The 23,199-nt window shown below is 40.4% G+C and overlaps 1 protein-coding gene across 1 annotated transcript in view; it reads right to left on the reverse strand.

The window, feature by feature from the left end:
• LOC147031492 (puromycin-sensitive aminopeptidase-like) overlaps positions 1 to 23,199 on the reverse strand; it is a 131,403-nt gene that overhangs the window by 106,838 nt on the left and 1,366 nt on the right. The window contains exons 2-6 of the mRNA XM_085864090.1: positions 16,377 to 16,479; positions 7,965 to 8,042; positions 7,653 to 7,774; positions 7,223 to 7,330; positions 4,060 to 4,260 (exon numbers count right to left, since the gene is read on the reverse strand). Of these exons, the coding sequence (XP_085720216.1) occupies positions 4,060 to 4,260; positions 7,223 to 7,330; positions 7,653 to 7,774; positions 7,965 to 8,042; positions 16,377 to 16,479 (612 nt within the window). The remainder of the gene's footprint in view (positions 1 to 4,059; positions 4,261 to 7,222; positions 7,331 to 7,652; positions 7,775 to 7,964; positions 8,043 to 16,376; positions 16,480 to 23,199) is intronic.

A 23,199-nucleotide genomic window follows, 5' to 3' on the forward strand; every position in this document is an offset into this window, starting at 1 on the left:
TTAATCACGATTCTAATTTCAAGGTTAAAAATTTGAAATACTTTTGCTAATCACAAAGTGTCAAAAAAAAGCCCGATGGTGTTGATTTTCGATTTCACCAGTGACGTCACATGATGAACTCGCCAAGATCCAAACAGCGGCTTTACATCGAGAAAGTGCATGTCAAGCTCGGATGCCGATACTGATACCAATATTCCACCGTCATTAGCAACACTGAAGGTTCTCAGGATGTTGAAACTGATCAGTGGGATTTCGCAGGAACGGTTGGAGAAAAAATTAGTGATGGAAATGCTTTCAAGAGAATTATGGAGCCAAATTGTTTCGAGCCTTGTGCAAGCGAATCAGAGGAAGGGGGCAGAAGTGTTATTGAAGATGAAAACGCTCGTCACATGATCACTTCAGCTCGGTAGGGTTTGATTTTCCATTCAATTCACGGTCGATAATGGAGGGATTTTGTATCAATTGATAAATCGGTTTATATATTACTCGAGCAGAAATATACATCATTGCACAACAGCACAAAGACCACCCAAGCGCACTTGGACATCATGAACTAAATGTGTGACAAATGCCTTGTCCCACCATCAAAGGCTAACCAGGTGTCTTGTATGTTATGGGATGGTCCCGTTCCAGACTTTGTTGCTGCACCCATCGCACTCCCTCCAACTCTCAGTGAACATTACCTCCAACATGTCAGCTTCCCTCAAATAAAGGCTGAGAAATTTTGAAGCACTCCAGACTACTCATTGCAATTCAACCTGATGGTAATAGCACTATCCTACTCAAAACAAGTTCATTTGCTGTTCTACTCTTCCTCTACAATTTTCCAGCTGTCACTCTCTGAGGGCCAACTGCCTGCATCATGGACAGTCAACCACAGCTATCCCAATTCCTCGGAATGGTAACGGAAGCAACAATCTCAACTTTAAACCAGCCTGAAATTGATTACTGCAGCAGACTTCAAAATTAATCTCTTCCTTAGTTCTCTAATCTCTGTTCAACAGTTTGGCTCCTGCCAAGGCTGATATGCAAGGTCGGCAATGACTTGGAAAACTTTTAGCCTCAAACACGATGAAAACCCCACACAGCTGGATATCACCAATGTATTCAATTTTGTTTGGCACCCTGCTCAGTTTCCAAAACTTGCAGCTATTGGTATCTGAAATAGTCCTGGAACGTCTACCCGAATTATTGCATGCCGCGTGTTGAGAGACATAATGTTGTAACTGAAAATTTCCCATTTCCTGCAAATCGCTAATGAAAGATAAATGGTGTTTTGTTTGACATTTGCCATTTTATTAAATTTCGCCAAAAATGCAGTTACAACATTATGTCTCTCAACCCGCGATGCATCCAAGCGTAAGGTTGCTATATATGGTGCTCACTCCCATAATGATGGCATGTGCTACTTTGAGAGGTTGCCATTCCTCAAGGTAATGGTCTGAAACCCATCTTGTTCTTGATGTACATCAATTAATTATTTTTTATTACTGGAAAATCCATTACAACTTCTTGCTTATGACTCAATGTAGCATAGTTCCTCATCCCACCACCAGCCAGGTAGGTATGGCTGGAGCAGAATTCTTCTCTGCCAATTTTGAATAAATGAGCAACTATTCAGCGAGTTGCAACACGTCATTTAGAACAGAAAACGCACATACTCTCTTTGTCCCTCCAAAATGACATACTGGCAAATACCCCAAATTACTTCCAATCAGCGGCAGGAAGGAAAATTTCTGGAGCTCCTTTGCATCATCAGCCATAACGCTGCAATGAAAAAGATCACATCTTAAACTGGCCTCCACACTAGCTCACCAGGGACTCAGAATTATATGCAGGGCCAAATACTCTCTGCCATCATCATCTTATCATGGTATACAAGGCCTTATTCTCGAATGTCAGAGGAATATGGCTACTCCAATGGACTGGTGCTGCTGCCATCATGCTCCCCATTGCATACATGGAGTCAAAGCCCTCTTCGTCATTAACATTTCACAGGAGGCAAATTTTCAGGGTCTGATTTTTACCGCAATATTTTAAGTCTTGCTCATACTCTTTCACCACACTGCCCAGCCATGTCCCCCTTAAAGGTTATATGCAAGTCAAAATCAGCTAAGGTGTAATAAAGTGTAACACAATCATCAAAATATAGAATTCTTTATTAAATGATATAACTAATGTTTTTAGGAAGTTGAATTACTTCGCTATAATAATCAACAGGAGAAAATATAGTTATGTACCCACATTTTGAGAAAAAAAAAAACATTATTTACCCCAAGCTTTGAAGGTTTATGCACCTTATTGTTGACAGACAAAGACGGACGGCTGCCGACTTTGCATTGCAGTGCGACAAGAGAAACGTAGCTTTACTTTCAGGGACATCCTAAAAATTTTGAATAAATACATATAGTGGTAATATTTATACTGTTCTTCATCCCCACCCCCTCTTTCTGTCAAACAATAACGTGCACAAGACATCCCCCTATTGGCCACGTTCAAATTCACATGCAGCGTCCTAAATATCACCCATAAGAATCACTCTGCGAAAAATATATTTAGGTGGTGTTTTCCGTGTAAAATGGGGTCGAGTTGGCTTCAAAATGGACCAAATCACCAACGTGCACAATACTTGTCTGTCAGATTCTAACATGGAAATGGCCAACTCAGTCAGAAACCATAGAAAGTGAAGATGGTGGACCTGACCTCATCCTTTCGACCATGGTTCTAGCACTTATTTACTTTCTTTAAATGTAATTTACATTCCTACGAAGTCACACAACATTCCTATTCATTTTTTTCAAGTTCAACACAGATATATACTTACGCACGTTAGATATTACACACGTTATTTTTATGACCGACACAGACTCCTTCAAATATGTCGCCATTACGGACTTCTTCCACAGATTTTGATGACGTAATATGCACCGGCAGGGTCAAAAGTCTATTTCCGGGTGCAGACCGTTCACGTGATCCACCGTTAGCAGGAGTTGATGGCCTGGATTACGCACGTTATATTCACGATGGACGCGGTCGGGTTGGTTTTCAGACCTCGATATTTCAATACTGAAAAGCTTTGGGGCACCAAATGGGTGACATGCCATCAGGAACTTAGCATACAGACACAGCCATGACACTATTTCAGTACATGTTGCTGCCATCTGGTAGTAAACTCAACCCTGAGCCCCTAGACAATTTTGACGGACACACTAATGTGCACAAGCGGAATTTTAAACCACATTTTTTTTTATTTAGCAAAGGACGGATGATTAAATTTATGTTCATACATAACCTTAGATGGTGACCTTTAAAATATATATATATATATATATATATATATATATATATATATATATATATATATATATATATATATATATATATGTATATATATATATATATATGTATATATATATAATAGTGAATACAAATCTAGAAAAGGCAATAAAAGCAGTGTGAAACTGGTCAATGAAAAATGTGACGCTCAGGGCCTTCAAAAAGTAGTTTCCTCTTTTTTCCTCAGACTTTAATATATGTGCCTGAAACTGTCTTTTTTTTATCTCCTGGAAATTTATACTGAAGTATCCTACCATTAATGGAGCATTTTTTTCAAATAGTAGAAATTTATTGAATGATTTTCTCATGGCCTACAAATATAACATCTTAGCCGATTTTGACTCGTATATTTTTTTTTTACTGTTAATTACCTTGTCACCTCTTCACTGTAAAAGGTGAAACTTAACCATCAACTTAATTCATTCATCTTCTCTAGCATGTGGAACTATCTCCCCAGTTTTGCTCCACTCTGACACAAGGTCTTCCCACCGCTACATCATTACATCTACCTTTTCTACCTCTGACCTGCACTACATCAGCAACAATCCTGTCCACTTTTCACCGGCAACTCCTCCACTCATGCTGTGGAGCATCCATATGTTGTCGTTCCCTTTGTGTATTGACCATTTGCTTCTGTTGTTCTACTCTTCCATGATCTGACACCTGAAAAAAATATTCAACTTAAGAAGCAAAGTTAATACGTTTGTGAAAAAATATTCTGACCTCCAATGCGAAGTGACCGTGATCAGCTTTCCCAAGTGGTGTGAATACACGGACATGGGTTCCATCAGATGTGCGGCCTTCCACAAAGTCATACTCCCCGACAACAGCAGCCAGCAAGTATGTTGACATGATTGGGGTGCGGGCAAAGGATACTTCCACCAGTCCAGGTTTATTTGCACAAGGCCGTCGTCCCGTTTCATTCTGATGGAGGAGGTGTGAATGAATAGTGGTGGGAAAATTTTACACTTTTAAAAGTTAAACAAATAACGGTTTCCCATTGACCGATTAATTGAAGGAGACAACAAAAGCAAGCTCGACAACCCGAGATAATTGTATCCTAAAAGTGATTACCAGAATGGCTGATGCCACAAAAAACAAACAAACATTTTACACCAGAAGCAAGTAAAGGAAAGAGGTAGCACAGAACTTCAAACAAATGAGAATGTACCAATATAATGAAAAGAGCAAAAAATGCATGTTAGAGTCATCTTTGTAATGGAGTGCCAGAATCTATATATTATTTTATAAAATGGCCAAAATTACAGGTAAAGGTACACTTGTTACTTTCTTTAAAAAATAAAAAGGAGTTATTTCACAAATTCAAAAAAAAGTACAATCAGAAGATCAGGATAATGTGCAAAAATCACCTGGAATGTTGAGATGTTAATATGTTTTGCTTCCTTTAGCTGAAACAGAACTTAGTTTTATATGCTGAGCATTTGTATCATGCTACAAAAACAATAGCAATATGACCATTTAAAATAAAATAACTATTCAAATCAAGAAAACTGGCCAGAGTGATTATATCACATACAGTATAACACCAGAAAAAAAAAAAGTTGTTTTACAAGCCTACTCAACACCATCGATAATAGAAGATATTACTAAATGGGATAATGCTTCGCACACTAAACACGAGATTCCACTTTTTTTTAAAGCGCACTGCAGAAAATGGGGTCCTGCGAAATGAAACTGTAAAACAGAGTTAAAAACTTTTTGTCTCTTGACCCAACTTCATCATATTTCCTTGAGAAGATTCCATATGGCTATAGTGTACAGTAATGGAATGGTGCTGAAAGGGACAGCACTTAAGAATGCATGAAAAATTTTTAAAAGGGAAAAAAATAAAAATAAAACACACATTCCTTTTCCTGGAAAAATTATGGAGATGAAGACGGAATTTGTCATCTCCAATCCCTGCCCACAATCCTCAACCATACCTCACCGAAATGGAACAAATTATTGGTCTTGCATGTGAAGCTCGTGTCAGTCTGCGTCGGTGGACAGGTACAACAATGAATGGAGTCAATAAGACGTTGATCAAGGTATGCTAATCACCATGGGAAGCAAGGAGGAACTGATGGTTTAGGTTCTAACGCTTCGTCTGTCGTTTTCCTCTAACAAACGGTTAACGCCTGAAACATCAGCTTCTCCTTGCTTCTTATGGATGTTCGCATACCTCAATCAATGGTCTGTCACTTTCATCCCCGTTCTTTCCTCACCTAACACTCTTACTTGCAATTTAATATGCTTCCTCCCTTCCTCACCTCCATTTTTTCTTTTCCTGTTCATTCATTGCCTTGCCACACTGCCACAGATAATTTTCTTCCTAAGAAGGTATTTTCTTAAAATAAGAAACGTTTTCTTCAAATGTTGTGTCAAATTGTTCGTTTGTTGCCTTTATAACTTCCATAACCAGCTCATTCTTCCATAAATCTCCATCTTGTTTTGTTTTTTTAATACACGTTTAAAACACCGAGTGCACAAGGTCAAACTGCACTGCACGTATTATGTTTAGCCAATTCAAAACAAGGGCACAGGAATTATTCAATATTAGCCGAAACCCCGTCACAGACTGATTCCGTTCATTCAACCACCCTCACCAGTTCACCCACACTCGAGGGACATGGACTGGACAGGGCGTGCTTGTCCCTGCCTACTCATTCCCCGCCACGCCCCTTCACTCCCTGCCCCCCCCCGTCTCTTGATTCCCCACCCCACTTGCCCCCGGACCCCCACCGCCGTCCACCCCTCACACTCAACCCTGCCTAATTCACCCCAGCCCCCGCCCACTCATCCCCCGCCCCATTTCCCCCCGTCTCCCGCTTTCAATTTGCTTACCCCGCCCAAAAATTTGCTTACCTTGCCCCCCGCCTCTTCACTTCCTGCCCCCGTCTCTTCATCTCCCGCCCCACCTCTTCACTCCTCGCCCCGTCTCAACGAAAAGCGTTTATTCTGCTTCAGAGTTGAAGGTTGATTATTGCCACTATGTGCGATGCACTCTTACAGCTACGAAGTTTCTTTCAGTCCAGGTCACAGTACCGAGAAAAACGTGACTTGACCGCAAGGAGGAGCACAAAATTGGTCCTTCAGTATTAATTTATAGACGATACAATGTTTGTTACATTTTTTGTGTCAAATTCACATTCTGAGGTAGTCAGCATGTGCAGAAGAGGGTTTTACATTGCAAACGCTATTTTCTAGGAGTGGAATTACACCTCTCAGCGGTAACGGTCTGTCGACGACAGACGTAATGACGTCAACGAATGACCGATGATGTCATGACGTCCTGACGCCTCTCAGCGGTGACGTCACACATCGCCATGTAAACGAATGTAAAACGAAAAGTGTTCATTCTGCTTCAGAGTTGAAAGTTGACTATCGCCACTATGTGCGATGCACTCTTGCAGTTCAAGTCACAGCACCGAGAAAAACGTGACGTGACCGCGAGGAGCACAAAATTGGTCCTTCAGTATTAATATATAGATGCCATGGAAAAGTGATCAATCAATGCCCATATAAGTATTCCCAGGCAGTACCAGAACCTTATCTATTTGCCCGATAAAAAAAAGGAAAAAAAAAAAAAAAAGCCCATCCAAACAAAATCCAATTCCACTTATACCTGTTTATCAATAATGCAGGCACAACATGAAATTACTTAACAGTGTCTGCAACTGTGTGGTAAATACCTTTTTATATTAGCATACAAGTCTTTATGGATTCACACATGCAGATATATGCAAACGTGTTCAAACAAAAACATTTTATATGGCTTAAACATGAACATGTTATATTTTATAGAAATTAAGCTTTGAAAAGTTCTTGTTAGAAGATAGAATACAGAAAATGTTAATAATTTAAGATGATAGATAGGAGGGCATACCATGTTTGAGAGGGCAAGACGTCCTTCTGGTACCACTAATGTCACGTCGAAGGTCACCTTTATAGCTGGCTCATCCCAGCAAGGTAGCACACTTCGAGCATATGAAGGCTGCAGGAGAAGACATATTCATACTTCCTCTTTGGGTTGTGGTATTTTACATTTAAATCGGACATTGGTACAGTGTATCTCTCTAACTCTGGAACAAAACAGGAAATCTTCGGAGAAAAATCAGAGGCCGGGTTCACAATACAACTACCTTTCAAATGGTAAGCAGGCATTTCAGGTCATAGCATAATGTCAACACACACCCAAATATAAATAAAATATCAATATTTGGCAAAATAAAGAAAATACAAAGTTAATAAATGCCACATGTCTGTCAATCCCATAAAAAATGGTGATATACCCCCACAAGACAATGTAAACCAACCTCGAGGTGTGTTACTGCCGCATAGCGAGTCTCTCCATCTGGAGTCCGATATTTGCTACGGTAGAACCCTTTCATCTTGTCATTCAACTCTCCAGTATAATCGATTCTCAGTTTTCCATTGCCTGCAAAGACCATCTCAACCCATCAGCAACTGTGCTCCCAAAGTTTACACAACAAACATTACATTTTGGTGTGAAAGAAAAGAAAACGAAGAGAACAAAAAAAGGAATTAAAAAAAAAAAAATTGTCATACAAGTCCAACAATAAATAAAGTAAAAACATAGCACTTGGTCTTTCAACTTGATAGCTCACCCAGTGCCAGTGCTGAGGAGAATGTGAGTGTCACTTTTTCATCTTCATTTTGGTAGTTGATGCCAGTTGCGGTGAGTTCTGTAGGGAATAGTGAAACAAAAATAGACAAATCTTATTTCAAATCACCAAATTTTTCAATCATCTGAGCAGATTAATTGGACTACCAGTTTTAATCCATAGTGGTTCCAAAAACCTGTCGATCATGCTCGTGTCGGTGTGTGTGCATGAAAGCATATGTGCACAAGTGAACATGCTCAGGGTGTGAGAGTCATGAGAGCTTGGGCGTGCAGGTGGTGCATCACGCATCACATGCGGCACGTGTGTGCACCGATCCAAACACAAACTACACAAGTTCATTTGGGCCAAACATTAAAATGCCTGGGTCAAACATTGTCCATGATGAATAATACAACCCATGTTCGGCAGACTACCTTGTTCCGAGTTTTGTCGGCATCCGTACTTATTCAATTTTGCCTTGGAAAAACTTTGCTTTGGTGGATGCGAAAAGTGTTAAATATTCTTGTTTCTTTTATCCGATGCAACATGATAAAATCAAATTATGAATCGAATTAATTTCCCTGTCATTCAGTGTCGAACAAGTTTTTTTTATCTGGTTTGCAACAACAGCATTTATTTCTTCTTATTCTGCTTCATTTTCTTTATTGCAATTGCTATGACCATTCAACATAACTGACATTGTTTAAAAAACAAAAAAACAAATGTAGCGATGGATATGCCTCCGCCAAAGTTAGATGGCAACCCACTGTTACGTTTGATCTCAATTAAAGGTCACATGAAAAATGAGAGGGAGAAAGAGGGGGAGAAAAAGAGATGTAGAAGGGACATCAGATGCTTCTAACTCAAATTATGGTGTGCAAAATGATTTTGAAAGGGCACACGACATTTGACCTGTTCAATTTAAATTGAATCAGTTCCTCTTTGTTTTTAGAGTGCATAAGTGTCAACTATGGTTGAAATCTCTTGAGCAGTTCATAAGTTATTGTCGCAACACAGATTTTAACCCAAACTGAACTGGGTGCTTTTGAACTTTCCCTGACTGAGTCCGGCCGTCGATGGTCCGATGAACTTGAAAATCTGCACACGCATATATCACCACATAATGAACGTGATGGTAAAAAAAAAAATTTTCATATGTTAATTTTATATTTATACAAGTATTCAGTATGTCCAAGACAGCATGCTAAAACACTCAGAAGAAATTACAGGCCAATTAATTTACATCATCAGTGTTCTAATGCTCGTAACCATTATTCACATGTGTTTGTTGTACATAAACATGCAAAAATTGCAGGTTTTTTTCGGACATGTCGTCAATTGTCATGTGACACCTGAACAGTCAGTCCGATTCGGACATATGTGATATCAAAATGTGCATAAGACCAGAGAAGAAAAAAAAATTCATGAGAGGAGAATTTGAAATCCTCAGCAGTTGTGAAAAACAAATTGTGAAAAATGTCGAGGGGGCCTCCCTCCCCCTTCCCCACAGTGTAGCTAGAGTTAAATTAAAGACATTTGACCTTAAGGCCCGGTCACACCTTGACGTTTTAGCCAGCGATGGCAACGTATTAAAATGCATGTAAAACGCTGGCTTACGTTGAACTTTTGATTTTTTTTTTTAAGATTCGGACGTATTCATAGCGACTTGGTCTTATGTATAACGCATTGGTAACGGACACAGAACGTTTCGTTGTGTTATAGATAACTTATACCAACGAATGCTGAACCTGTTGTCGGCAAACACAACCGATGCCCAACGATAGTCTAACTTAGGCATAGCGCGTTGCACGCATCGCCGACGATGTCGTGCCATAGCCTATTAAAAGGCTGACGCACAACGATTCGAATCATAACTGCCGTAGAAATGGAAGTGACAACATCGCGGTCACACCTTGGCGATCTTGCCAGCGTATGCCGACCTAAGAAAAATGTGTCTAAGACGTTGGGGCACGTCAAATACGGTATGAGTAAGTTTGGTATACGTGAGTAGAACGCTAAAGTACGCTATCATACGTCGTAGTAAGTAGAGCAAGTCAAGAAATTTTAAACATGTTCAAAATTTTACAACGTACTCTGCGTATGACACACGTTCCGCATGCGATGGGGATAGGTTTTACACACGATATGCGGACGCTTACACACGTCCACAAAGGCTACTTATAAGCTACTCATAAGTCGAAACACGTCGCGGTAATGTCTTTTTTACGCGAAACTTATTTCTAACTTATGTTTGACGTGCTTTGAACCAATTCTTTACGTAGTCCCAACACACATCGACGTATGTAGACGTATTCCAATGACATCTTCCGGTCGACAAAAAAATAAATAAATGAACGTGTTTCTAGCTTACAACTGCCATATAAAGACGTGTTCCCAGCGGTTTTGGGAATTGGTATATAAAAATGCTGCTCATAAAAGGGGAACCCAACAGTGTTTTCGAGTCCTTTTTGAGTCGATGTCCATGTCAGCAGTAACAGTATTAGTATTAGTATTAGTATTAGTAGTAGTTTGTTCATGTTGGCAGTAGTAGGTGAGTGTGAGGGGGAGGGTGTGGGTTATGATGGGTCCTTGCGTTTAACGATTTAAATGATAAACTCAACGATTTAAATGATAAACTCAACGATTTAAATTATAAACTCAACGATTTAAATGGCTGCATCTCCACTATTGAAAGTAGACGCTTGTGCTCAACAATTGGATTTTTTTTTTTTTTACACTCAACGACTTTTAAACGGTACCACTCAGCTAGTTTCATTGTTTACAATGAACGATTTAAATTGCTGTCACTCGCCTTTGTTTTTTGATGCTGGGGTTTGGAAATTTGAAGCGTTTCTTCTGAACGTGTTAAAATGCTCAAACTCGACTATTTTAAATAGACGCTGCCGATGGACAATTGGAATCATCGCCAAGCTAGACATCGAAGTGTGAACATCCTCGTCATGCCGAAGAAAAGTTTGAAGAATGCTGCAAATAAGTGTCCTGGCCGTGACCGTGGACGCTGACGCAAGGACGATCCATTATACCGACGTCTTTCAGCCTATGAGTAACTTAAAAGTAACGTCTGTCGATGTGTGGTAACGATCGCGTAACGTGCCAACAACACGTTAATCATAGGTTAGAAATAAGTTTCGGGTACGCTAAACATTACCTCGGCGTGTCTCAACTTATGATTAACTTACAAGTAGCATGTGTTGACGTCTGTCAACGATCGCAGACCGTGCATACAACTTGTGGCCAGCGTAGCGGAACGTGTGAGTCATACGCTGGCATACGTCGTAAAATTTCAAGCATGAAAAAATTTGAGGACAACCAAAAAGTACAACGTTTAAAGCCAACGTACAACGACGTATGGCAGTGTTTTTCAGCGTGCTCTCAATGTTATCAAAACTTACCCATAACGTATTCAACGTGTGCCAGCGTTTTAGAAAAAAAAAAAAAATCAAAAATCGGCATACGTTGGCTAAAACGTCAAGGTGTGACCGGGCCTTTAGTGTTTGATCTTTTGAACCTAAAATTTAATCAGTTGATCATTGCATAGATATGTCAAAATCATCAGCGGTTCACAAGTTATCGCAATAACGAAAATCTTATACTTTCAGCTTAAAGGTCACATGAACTTGACCCTTTGAACCAAAAAATATAAGCAGTTCATCTTTGCATTATAATACACCTTTGCTTAAAAAAAAAAAAAAAAAAAATCAGTTCAGTGGTTGACAAGTTATCACAGTAACAAAAAATTGATCATGATCATGGATGAACGCACGGACGGACAGACGGACGGAAAACATAATGGATGCCTCCAGCACCTTCAGCAGCAGTGACACACACACACACACACACACACACACACACACACACACACACACACACACACACACACACACACACACACACAAAAAACGTTCCTCTTATTCAATCCCACTTCCCTCCAGGGCTTCAAGTTGTTGGTACACCACCATTTCACATCCTCCATTCCTACCAGCAATACTTTCTACCTCCATTAAACACTCCTCTTCTTGCACCTAACTGTTAGTCTGCGTCTGAACGACCGCTTCACCTTTCCACAAGCTCACCTAGATTTTGTATAAAAAGCTTTATGTTAATGAAATCAGTAACAATGACTGTTTGCTTATTGTAACAATGACTGTTTGTCTACAGACATCAGTCTATGATCGAGGAAATACTTAATTTGCATTGAATTATATATTTTGAACATTGTAGAACACAAATCTGCAATTTAGCAGTGCTTTACTTTTGAATTTGGCAAATTGTACGGAATCTCGTCCTGAGTGCGCATGGAGGAGTCATGCACAAAGAGAAGTAAGGCAATTGTTTTAGTCTGTCTGCTTGTCTGACAGCCAGACAAAATTTAAAACTAGCACACTCGGTAGAGCGCGTACCTCTGCATGCAATGGATGATTCACGAGAAAATATTGAGCCAAATACATTTTTGAAACATCATGGTACATAATCGCATTTGGCCCGATCTCTCAATCGTGAAGAATCACTTTTAAAATTAAATAATTATCGTATCAAGATCCGGATCTTCACCAAAATCGAATCAATTCTTCCTTGTCACACACGCAACCTGTCCACAAAATTTCATCCGGATCCATCCACAGAAAAACAGAAAGGGGTGAAAACATAACCTCCTTCACCTTCGGTGGTGGATGTAATCATTCCAAAGAGGCACGAAGAACTCATTTAACATGGGAAATCAGGCGGTGTTAAAGGCGGTGTATAAACGCTGGTAAACTTTCGAAAAAGTTTTTTTGTTGTTTTGTTTTCTACAGCCTTGAAAACCTTTATTTTATTTCAATTGAATTATATACTTGAACACTGCAGAACAAAAATTACCTTGTTTGCACTTACAGAAACCTCCCTCCAGGTTAGCAGTAAAAGGACAAAATATTATGCCAACTTACGCCATTTCAACCAATCAAATTTGCCGCTCGTGCCCTCAGCATTGGGGAATATTGAAATTCAGACAAAAATTGTGGTTCATAGAAAATATCGATCGTGCTCGGAAACGAGTTGAAAAGACCCTTCCCACGGCTTTTTTCTTCTTTTTTTTCTCAAGACTGCGCAGTTCAAGGTGTTCTATGAACTCGAGTTTTGAAAGTTCTCAAATGGATACATGTGTGGGCACAACACAAACCCCGCACAACACCCTCCAATCACCAACATATTCAGTGACAGGATAAGAGTTTGAATTCTGTCCAACACTATTCATTAAAAGTTAAGCAACAAAGAGTAATTTAAAATGAAAGAAAGATAACATGGATATGCCACAAGGTTCTGGTGGTGCCACATGTATGCGAAGCAAAAAGCAGCTTTAAGCAATCTCAACCCAAGAATAAACTATCACCCTGGTATTTGACAAGCAGGGTGCCATCCATTAAAAGTATGTTAAGAGAGAGAAACCATATGCTTGCACTGGTTGTTGGTGAACGTGAACCATCCCAAGGTGTATTTTGCTAAAAGTTGGCGAGTTATCGCTGGCAAGGGACGTTGAAAATTCCTGCAGCTTCATTTGAACGTCAGGCCTGGCAAGCCAGTCAATGAAAGACTTCGGCCACAACAAATGTTCCCAGACTGACAGTACAAGAAATAATAATAAAATAAAATAAAGAGTCATCGCCGTGCCCCACAGAAAACAGGGTTAGGGGAAGAGTTTACAAATTAATCTAATCCATTATTTTGAGGAATCAGCAAAGCTACCTTTGGAGTTAATGTTTGCCATTGAGCTGTCTATTAAAATTTGAGCTTTCCATTTGATGCCCGATGGAGTATGGATTCACTCAAATTGTCGACCAACATTGCAATTGTGCACCCTGAATGCTCAAGGACACCGTTTTTAAAATCATTTTTGAGGAGGGGAGTCTTGTACAAACAATTTCCGGTCAAAGGACCAATCCACAGAACATGTCTTCATCAAAATTTGATTACACTGCAAGTAAATTCACCTGTATTAACGTTTCCCAAATATTTGCATAAATTTGGGGGTAAATAGAATCTAACCTTTTGGAGAACATATTTTCAAAATTTAGGGAGTGGGATTATAGGATGGCAATGCTATTTCATAGGTAGTTCTACGAGTGCCCTTTTCAAGCTGCCCTGGTGACATCGAGTCAATGACTACTGGCATCGCAAAAGGACTAGACGAGGTGCAGCAGGCAAATGACCTTCTCCTTGAAATCATTAATGAGCAGGCTGGGTTTGCACTGAAAACACAACAGTGAAATGGTAATTCTCTCAAGAATCCTTTTGAGACGGATCATTAATTTTGCTGCTGTCAGGTAGATTATAACCGATAACCTTTGGGATACTTACTTCAACCTTTACAAGGTCATTTTTGTAAGGGTGGGAGGAGAGAGAGAAAAAGGCCATTAGATATTTGTACGATAATTAAGTCAACACAAAAAGACTTGAGTAATCTACAATGGCGGACTAAATATGGTATACATTTGGATTTCACCCCCAAAATAAAAATCACGGTGGATTAAATGATGCACGCACACTTAAAAAAATAAATAAATAAAGGAACAATGGTCCTGAAGCTAACCTCGCGAGTTGCCAAAAAAAGTGAAATCACGGATGGATCAGGGTGAAAATACGAGCTGGATTTGGAACACATTTTAGGTCAGGTAGTATTGACATGATGTTCACAGTAGTGCAACTCCCTGCTGTCTGTGAGACTCAGTTCAAGATACTACCCATGTATAGTACGATGATGTCACTTCCTGGTGTGCCAAAATTATCCCCATCTGATAAGGTGAAACTCCAAGGTTTCTATAATTCATATTTTGAGATATTGCCCACTTTCTGTATTACGACGTCACTGGCGGCCATATTGTTTTTTTCAGATAAGCCGATTTTAATCAAACGTTCTCCAAAAGTAGTCTATCATAGTTTTTTTTTAGTTTCGCATTGATTGGTTAAGTAGTTTCAAAGAAGATTAATTTTAAAGGTAACCCTGATTCAATATGGCTGCCAGACCACGTTGACCAATGACGTCATTGTTATCAAATTGTATTTCCTACGTGTAGTCGATCGCATATGTCAAGATTCGCATCGATTTGTGAAGCAGTTTCAGAGAAGTTTGTTAAAGGTTTTTCCTGTAATCCAACATGGTGGCCAAACTGGATCGAAATTAAAGTACTTTTCTAACCTTTGAACCTTACGATGACCTACTTATCGGCGGAAGGCGATAATACCATGAATAAACTAGAGTTCCATCACACAAAATATGATTTTAGCAGAGTTTGGTCACAATCCCATCAGATGTTTGAGAAGTTGCAAGTGTTTACGGATGGACGGAGGGATGATGTGCTATCCCAGAAGCTCACATGAACTACGTCCCTGGCGAGTTAAAAAAAAAAATAAAATAAAAAAAAAATATATATATGAAATGCGTGAGAAGATTATATAAAGGTACTTCCAATGAATTTGAATAATAAAAATATTTCATATATATAAAAAAAAATATTTCAAAAAAAACATTTCTTTTTTGTTGCAGTGGCCTGCCTGAGAAACACCAATCTGACAGTTTATCATCGATTATAGGATTCAAACCCACACTGTGTAGCTAAAAGGCAAGTACGCTACATCAGAGTAATCATGTCGGACACAGCATACAGGCAGAAGTTTAATTTCGGAACAAGCATACACATTGCACACCTACAATATAATTCACAGACAGAAAGCACATGCACAGAATGTACCAAAAATTAAAGTTAAATGTGTGTTGCCATTGATCACGTTGGTACTGTTTTGACAATTTGTCCAATCATCTCGTCTCTCTCCATCCATTTTTCACAGTCACCAAATGACATGCCATTCCTGCACCAATTATTATGCATTTCTCCCTCTGAAGATAGGCCAAAGAATAGTTACTGTGCTCATGTGTCTAGCCCAGATAACTGACAGCCAAGATGAGGCAATTGTGGAGAAATCCTATTTTTTTGTGAAGAACTCCCTCAAATTGTTGGAAAATACAACGATTGAAAACAGTACACAAGCTCATCAAAATGAACACCAATTAAAATCAACTACTTGCGCTTTCATCAAGATAAAATAATGTTCAGAGATCGTGAGAGGTACAAGCTTACCACTGCAGTCTATGTCACTTCCGATTATTCACACGGTTTCTATAAAGAGGGTTTTCCAAGACACCGTTGTCGAAATATTATGTTCCAGATGAATATCTTTTGAATATTTTCTTAAAAACAAATACACAGCAAGGAGCTTGTACAACCATTTATGTACACCATGATGTATTCCATTGACTCAACTGCAGCAGCATGCAATGGTAAATGTAATTTCAGGCAGGAAAATTGTTAATTAAATTAAAGTGGTTAAAAAAAAAAACCCCCAAAAAAGAAGGGCTCATACCTGTGGCAGTCTCGCCATCTATTGCACTTCCTGGCGTGTAGGTGGCAGAGATTATGTCAATATCTACACTGTTCATAACAACCTGGGATGTCACACATTTCACCTGCAAAGACACAATGTGCACAGTTAGTTGCACTTAAAACTGGAAAGAATGCCAAAAATTATCTGCATGCTTTTTTTGGGGGGGGGGAGGAAGAAGCCCCAAGTGGGCCGACGGTCATCTCTTGAAGTTGTAGTTCACACCTCTGCTGAATCCAAAATCTGGGAAATGTCACAGATGTCAGACTGGAGTCAATTTGGGGGAAACCCCCAGGGAGAACCCTCGATCCGAAATCATAAAATACAAGACCGAACGATCCTGAGGACCAGAGTAGAAGGGATGAATCAGGTTTCAGTACAATCAGTTGGTGAATAAGGGATGAGTAGGGATCCAATGTTTCAACCCCCCCCCAGAAGCCTCCATTATCCGAAATTGAAAAAGCGAAGCCTGAGCGATTGTGCGGACTACCATCTTGTATTAATATGTCAAGTTAAAGAACAATCCACCGGGTGGTAAGGGAAGAGTAGCAAAAATAGCAAGAGGTTAACAGACTCCCAGAAGGACGGACATCATGACAAGTTAATCACTTTGAGCATCGAAATGAAACCACCTAAAAGTAGGGTGATATTGTAATTGGCTTCGTTCGTTCGTTCCTCCATCCTTCACACCAAACTTGCTAGTTATGATCACAGCATGGCAAGGAGAAGAGAGAAGAGAGAAGAGAGAAGAAGAGAGAAAAAGAGAGAGAGAAGAGAGAGAGAGAGAGAGAGAAGAGAGAGAGAGAGAAGAGAGAGAGAGAGAAGAGAGAGAGAGAGAAGAGAGAGACAGAAAAGAGAGAGAGAGAGAGAGAGAGAGAGAGAGAGAGAGAGAGAGAGAGAGAGAGAGAGAGAGAGGGAGAGAGAGAGAGAGAGAGAGAGAGAGAGAGAGAGAGAGAGAGAGAGAGAGAGAGAGAGAGAGAGAGAGAGAGAGAGAGAGAGAGAGAGAGAGAGAGAGAGAGAGAGAGAGAGAGAGAGAGAGAGAGAGAGAGAGAGAGAGAGAGAGAGAGAGAGAGAGAGAGAGAGAGAGAGAGAGAGAGAGAAGAGAGAGAAGAGAGAGAGAGAGAGAGAAGAGAGAGAGAGAGAGAGAAGAGAGAGAAGAGAGAGAAGAGAGAGAGAAGAGAGAGAGAGAGAGAGAGAAGAGAGAGAAGAGAGAGAAGAGAGAGAAGAGAGAGAAGAGAGAGAAGAGAGAGAAGAGAGAGAAGAGAGAGAAGAGAGAGAAGAGACAGAAGAGAGAGAAGAGAGAGAAGAGAGAGAAGAGAGAGAAGAGAGAGAAGAGAGAGAAGAGAGAGATATCATTTCGACCCCACCCCTGGCAAATTACGGGTACATCTTCAAGCATTTTTAAATGAAACTTTGTATATGCAATCACCAATGGAAGACACATGAAATATGTAACGATTTTTTGGATTTGACCCCCGGTCCATGCCCCAGGTGGTGGGGACATGGTCACAACAGAACATATCTTAACTCAAAATTTGACATATAGAGTCATTCCTGGTGGAACTTTTTGCCATCTTTCAACTTTTCTTTCATGGAAAGCGGACGGATTTGCAATGGTGCGCCATTGACTTCACTATAGTTTAATTTTCAGAGCTTTAAAATGAAACTGCAATGAGTTCTGATTATATCATCCTGAGTATTGCTTCATTGCTAGCAATTTCAATATACAAATGAGCCCCAAAGAAGTAAACCATGTCATCCTAAACTCAGGGCCAAACACAAAGTCAGTTCAGTGCATAACCAGTGGTCTTTCAAGGTCAATACAGCTTTGGTACTAATGGCAGTTCTGAACAAAGTGGATGAAGCAACCTTTGTTCAAAGGAAGTTGAATGAGATTCCACATGGGAACCTGAACTTTGGATCGCTCTAACAGAACTTGTATCTTAAATGGGTTTGTGCCCTTGAGAAGTAAAGCAGGTCAAATATGGAACAAAGTTTTCAAAAGGTAGGTGGTGTAAGACTGGCTAAGCATTCCATGTCACAGCTTACATCCTAGTTTGTGTCAATATTGCTCAAGTACTTATTACAAGATATTTTCTATCAATAATTATATAAGTGGAAGATCATATAAATGCTCAAAACCATCGCAAGAGGGGTAGTGGGGGGAGGCCGAATTTTTGTATCCACCGAATGGAATAGTATATCGCGCTATCTAGTTTTACGTAACTTTCAGATTTTTTTTAATTTTATTTTAATGACTAGCGTATCAATAATTTAGCTGAAATTTTTAGCTCAAAATTGAAAAACTTGCTGTAGTTCAATGGACATGCCTTTCTCAAGCGGGTGTGACAACAATCCAAGTTGAGCAAAGAAACTCCATTCTCTTTCGCAAATTGGCAGTGGAAGTCAAATTAAATGTTTGGATTTTAGCCCTGAACAGTCGAGCAAACATACCATGCACGAATGCTCAATTCTTGAACCGAGCGCAGCAATTTTGACAGGGGAAATCCCAACGAGGGACACATCGCTTATATTGTAAAGAAGAATACGAGTCTGTTGGTTTAAAATTAAAAATATATATATATATATATATTTCTTCACAATCAAAATTTTGACTTGATTATCGACAGCATCTCGGAAAACAATTTTCAAACCAACAGCCTCCCACCTTCACTGCAAGATGTGTCCATATCCAAGAATATGTTAACAATTTCTCAGAAATGCTATACATTCCAATCTTTCTGGGTGGGGAAGGACCTCCCAAAATCCTGCTTTAAGGGACGAGGGCACCATCACCCTGATAATCACATGTGAAACAAAGCCCAACCTATTTGAAAAATCCTCGCGATTGGCTTGACGATCATTGGACTTCGTTGGAAACCTTGCATAATGAAAGTGAAACAGAGGTCGATTTGAAAAGCCAAATTACGAACAGATTGTCGAATTGTTGTTTACTTTATTCAGCAGTCTTGCCTTTGTGGGCTCATAATTGGCTGTGAAACATCATATGTGCATTCCAGTCACTCACATCTTTGAGTGCAACCAACTTCCCATGAATAAGAAGAAATGTTTAATATGCCTAGAAAAACAGTTAACACACAAGCCATGTTTATGTTTACAACTAAAACATCTTCAACAGCCACAAGTAATCCTTCTTGTGGGGGTAGGCCATGGAAGAAGTTCAGCCAAAGTCCTTTCATTGGAGCCGGTTAAGGCAGCAGGTATCTGTAAATTGTTCGATGTGATGGAGATAACTTGCCTGCCATTTGCGAAAGACACAGCGAGATATTTAGCATCCACTTGTTCACACCAGCAGATGGGATAGCCAGCTTATTGTCAATTTGAAGGACAGCATACTTTGACGTAGCACCCTGCCCAATAAGCACCTATCTGAAAGTTTATAGTCGGGTCAGGAATAAAACACGGTCGGACAGCTCAAAGGTAAGTAAGTGAGCGACCTGTGTCAACCATATTTATGTAGAGTTGGTAAGGCAGCGGAGCGACTGCCTACATTTCGGCCAGTATGACAGCTGTGTACAACATGGAGAAATAGAAAGCAGCAACACCGTGCATTGGAGAAAAACCTGGAAGCTCTCTCTCTATCAAGTGCAGCCTGTGGCTGCTGGTTGCATCATTGGTTGGGACGCAGCGATGCGCTGATGCAGTGTCCCCATTACCAGTACACTGGTACTCATTTTGCAGACCTCAGAAGGATGACAGGCTGAGTCAACCTCCTGGTGTATATTAAGTCAGCGGCCAACGGGGCTTGAACTCAGGACCCAAGGATCCCAAGCCGCCACCCTAACCACTGAGCCAACACCAGGCTTACCTGGAAGCTAATGGAACAGTAAATGTGGCAAAGAATGAGCAATGAATGAATAAACAAAGAAACGTGCAAGAGGTTTCCTTCCCATCGTGTGCTGCCTTTTTGGCTGCGCATTGCATCATCGGTTCGGGGTGCAGCTATGCCACTGATGCAGTGCCCCTATTCCCAGTACGCTGGTGCTCATTTCGCCGACCTCGGAAGGATGACAGGCTGAGTCGGCCGCCTGGTGTTAATTCAGTGGCCAACGGGGCTTGAGCTCAGGACCCTAGGATCCCAAGCCACCACCCGAACCGCTAAGCCAACGCCAAGCTACATGCAAGAGGTGGGCAAAGGGGAGTAAAAGGAGTTTTTGAAGGAAGCAGGAAATAGAAAACCCGTTTGAAGGATACGATCTACACGATCTGGAGCAATGATTAACATGTCCAACTGAAAAAGAGAGTACACAGTGAAGAGCATTTTGACAAAACTCTGGATTGTTATGTCGACTCCGACTCTCTCTGTGACTCTCTCTGTGACTCTGACTCTGACTCTCTCTGTGACTCTGACTCTCTCTGTGACTCTGACTCTCTCTGTGACTCTGACTCTGACTCTGACTCTGACTCTCTCTCTCTCTCTCTCTCTCTCTCTCTCTCTCTCTCTCTCTCTCTCTCTCTCTCTCTCTCTCTCTCTCTCTCTCTCTCTCTCTCTCTCTCTCTCTCTCTCTCTCTCTCTCTCTCTCTCTCTCTCTCTCTCTCTCTCTCTCTCTCTCTCTCTCTCTCTCTCTCTCTCTCTCTCTCTCTCTCTCTCTCTCTCTCTCTCTCTCTCTCTCTCTCTCTCTCTCTCTCTCTCTCTCTCTCTCTCTCTCTCTCTCTCTCTCTCTCTCTCTCTCTCTCTCTCTCTCTCTCTCTCTCTCCCTCTGAGACTCTCCCTCTCTCTCTCTCTCTCCCTCTCTTTTATAGGCCTTGATAACGATTTTTAAGGATGCAATAAATGTGTTGCTCCATTCGATTACATCCAATAAAAGTCTGCCTTGAAGCAACAATGACACGCCGACTTGACGAGCCGTGACCAGATTTACGTTCGAGACTCCTAACACAGTGCGGTCGAACCATTTTTTGCTTGGATCAAAGACAGACGTTTAAAATTGGCCACTGCGTGAACACAACGGTCCCACTGTCGTTTGAAACACGCTCCAATACATTTAACGTCTGAAAACAAAACAAAAAAAAAACAATGTGATTTATACAAGGAAGGCCGACGCAGGAGACTGTCGGGGCCCATTATGCCCACGCATTTCCACCAATACCCATGTAACCCTCCATCCTCAATGCTTCCAGGTACCGATCAAACTCCAGTTTAAACACTTCCACCATTTCAACTGTCACCGCCACGGCAGAGAGAAAATTCCATGCATCAACTACCTTCTGGGAGAACGACCCCTGCGCCTTCATGTCATCCCAACTACCCTGTTCTTCACTCTCAAGCTATATGGCCTGTGATCCACTGCCGAAAAACTTTTTCCACACTTACTCTTCATTATACAGGGCGATTTTTTATTTATTTATCCATTCGAGAACCCCAAATAATTCCCCACACACACGAAAAACTACATCAGTTATGAAGCTAATGTTTTGTGTAAATGTAGTCTGATGTTACAGAAAGACGTGACATGATCCACATCATTGATTGCCTTGAATGAAGCGCTGAGAGTGTCCATCACCATGTTGCAGACACAAATTCATTCCACTCGGCGTACACTCTGAGACGGTGGAGCATTTCTTGGGGAATATTGCTGATTGAGTCACTGATTATTGCTTTTAATTCACCAAGAGTGTGTGGATTTGTAGCGTACACGACACCAAGAATGCGTGGATTCGTAGTGTACACTACAAATCCACACACTCTTGGTGAATTAAAAGCAATAATCAGTGACACAATCAGCAATATTCCCCAAGAAATGCTCCACCGTCTCAGAGTGTACGCTGAGTGGAATGAATTTGTGTCTGCAACATGGTGATGGACACTCTCAGTGCTTCATTCAAGGCAATCAATGATGTGGATCATGTCACGTCTTTCTGTAACATCAGACTACATTTACACAAAACATTAGATTCATAACTGATGTCATGTTTGAGTGTATGGGAATAATTTGTGGTTCTCGAACAAACTAGAGGGGGAGCACTCGGTAGAGTGCAAAACCTCCGCCGCCAATACTGCTGGGTCACTTAAGTGAACCTGATATTGTGAACCTTAAGTGAACTTAAGTGATCCTATTCATTGTAGGTCAAAACGGATCAGACGCTACTGAACCACGATTGAATAAACTAAACTAGATCGACGCGCATGTCGAAATGCACAAAAAAATTAAAAAAAATAAAAAGGTGCAAATTTTTTTTTTCTCTAACAATTTTTTTTGGGGGTTGGAAATCGCTTAAAACATGTAGAAATGCAAAAACAAATCAAATATTTTTCAAATGAAATCGAAATTTTTTTGAAAAAAAAAAGGTGCAAAATTTCTGGGGTTTTTTTCTCCAACAATTTTTTTTTGGGGGGGGTTGGAAATTACTTAAAACATGTAGAAATGCAAAAACAAAAATTCTAATATTTTTTCAAAATGGCCACCATAGCGGCCATATTGGACTTTGGACCAAGTCCAAAATCTAATGGCATGATCCTTGGACCATACCAAAACCCCCACAAAGTTTTGTCGAAATCCGTCGAGGAGTTTTTCCGTAATACTGTTCACAAACAAACAAACAGACAGGGGTGAAAACAGTAACCTCCGCCATTGAAAAAAAGAAAAAAAAAATCACCCTGTATTAAGCATCTCCATCAGATGCCCTTGCAATCATCTCTTTGGTGATGAATTTGAAGTCCCATCCCCAGTCGTTCCTCATCGCCAAGTCCCGCTAGCCCAGGAATCAGTCATCACTCTGTGCTACATCCTTCCCAAAGCAGGTGTTATCCTTTCTCAGCCATCATCTAATTAGTAATGACCAA

The sequence above is a fragment of the Eptatretus burgeri genome, chromosome 2 (assembly GCF_056783735.1).
Source record: "Eptatretus burgeri isolate ZD-2024b chromosome 2, Ebu_testis_v1, whole genome shotgun sequence".
NCBI classification, from domain to species: Eukaryota; Metazoa; Chordata; class Myxini; order Myxiniformes; family Myxinidae; genus Eptatretus; species Eptatretus burgeri.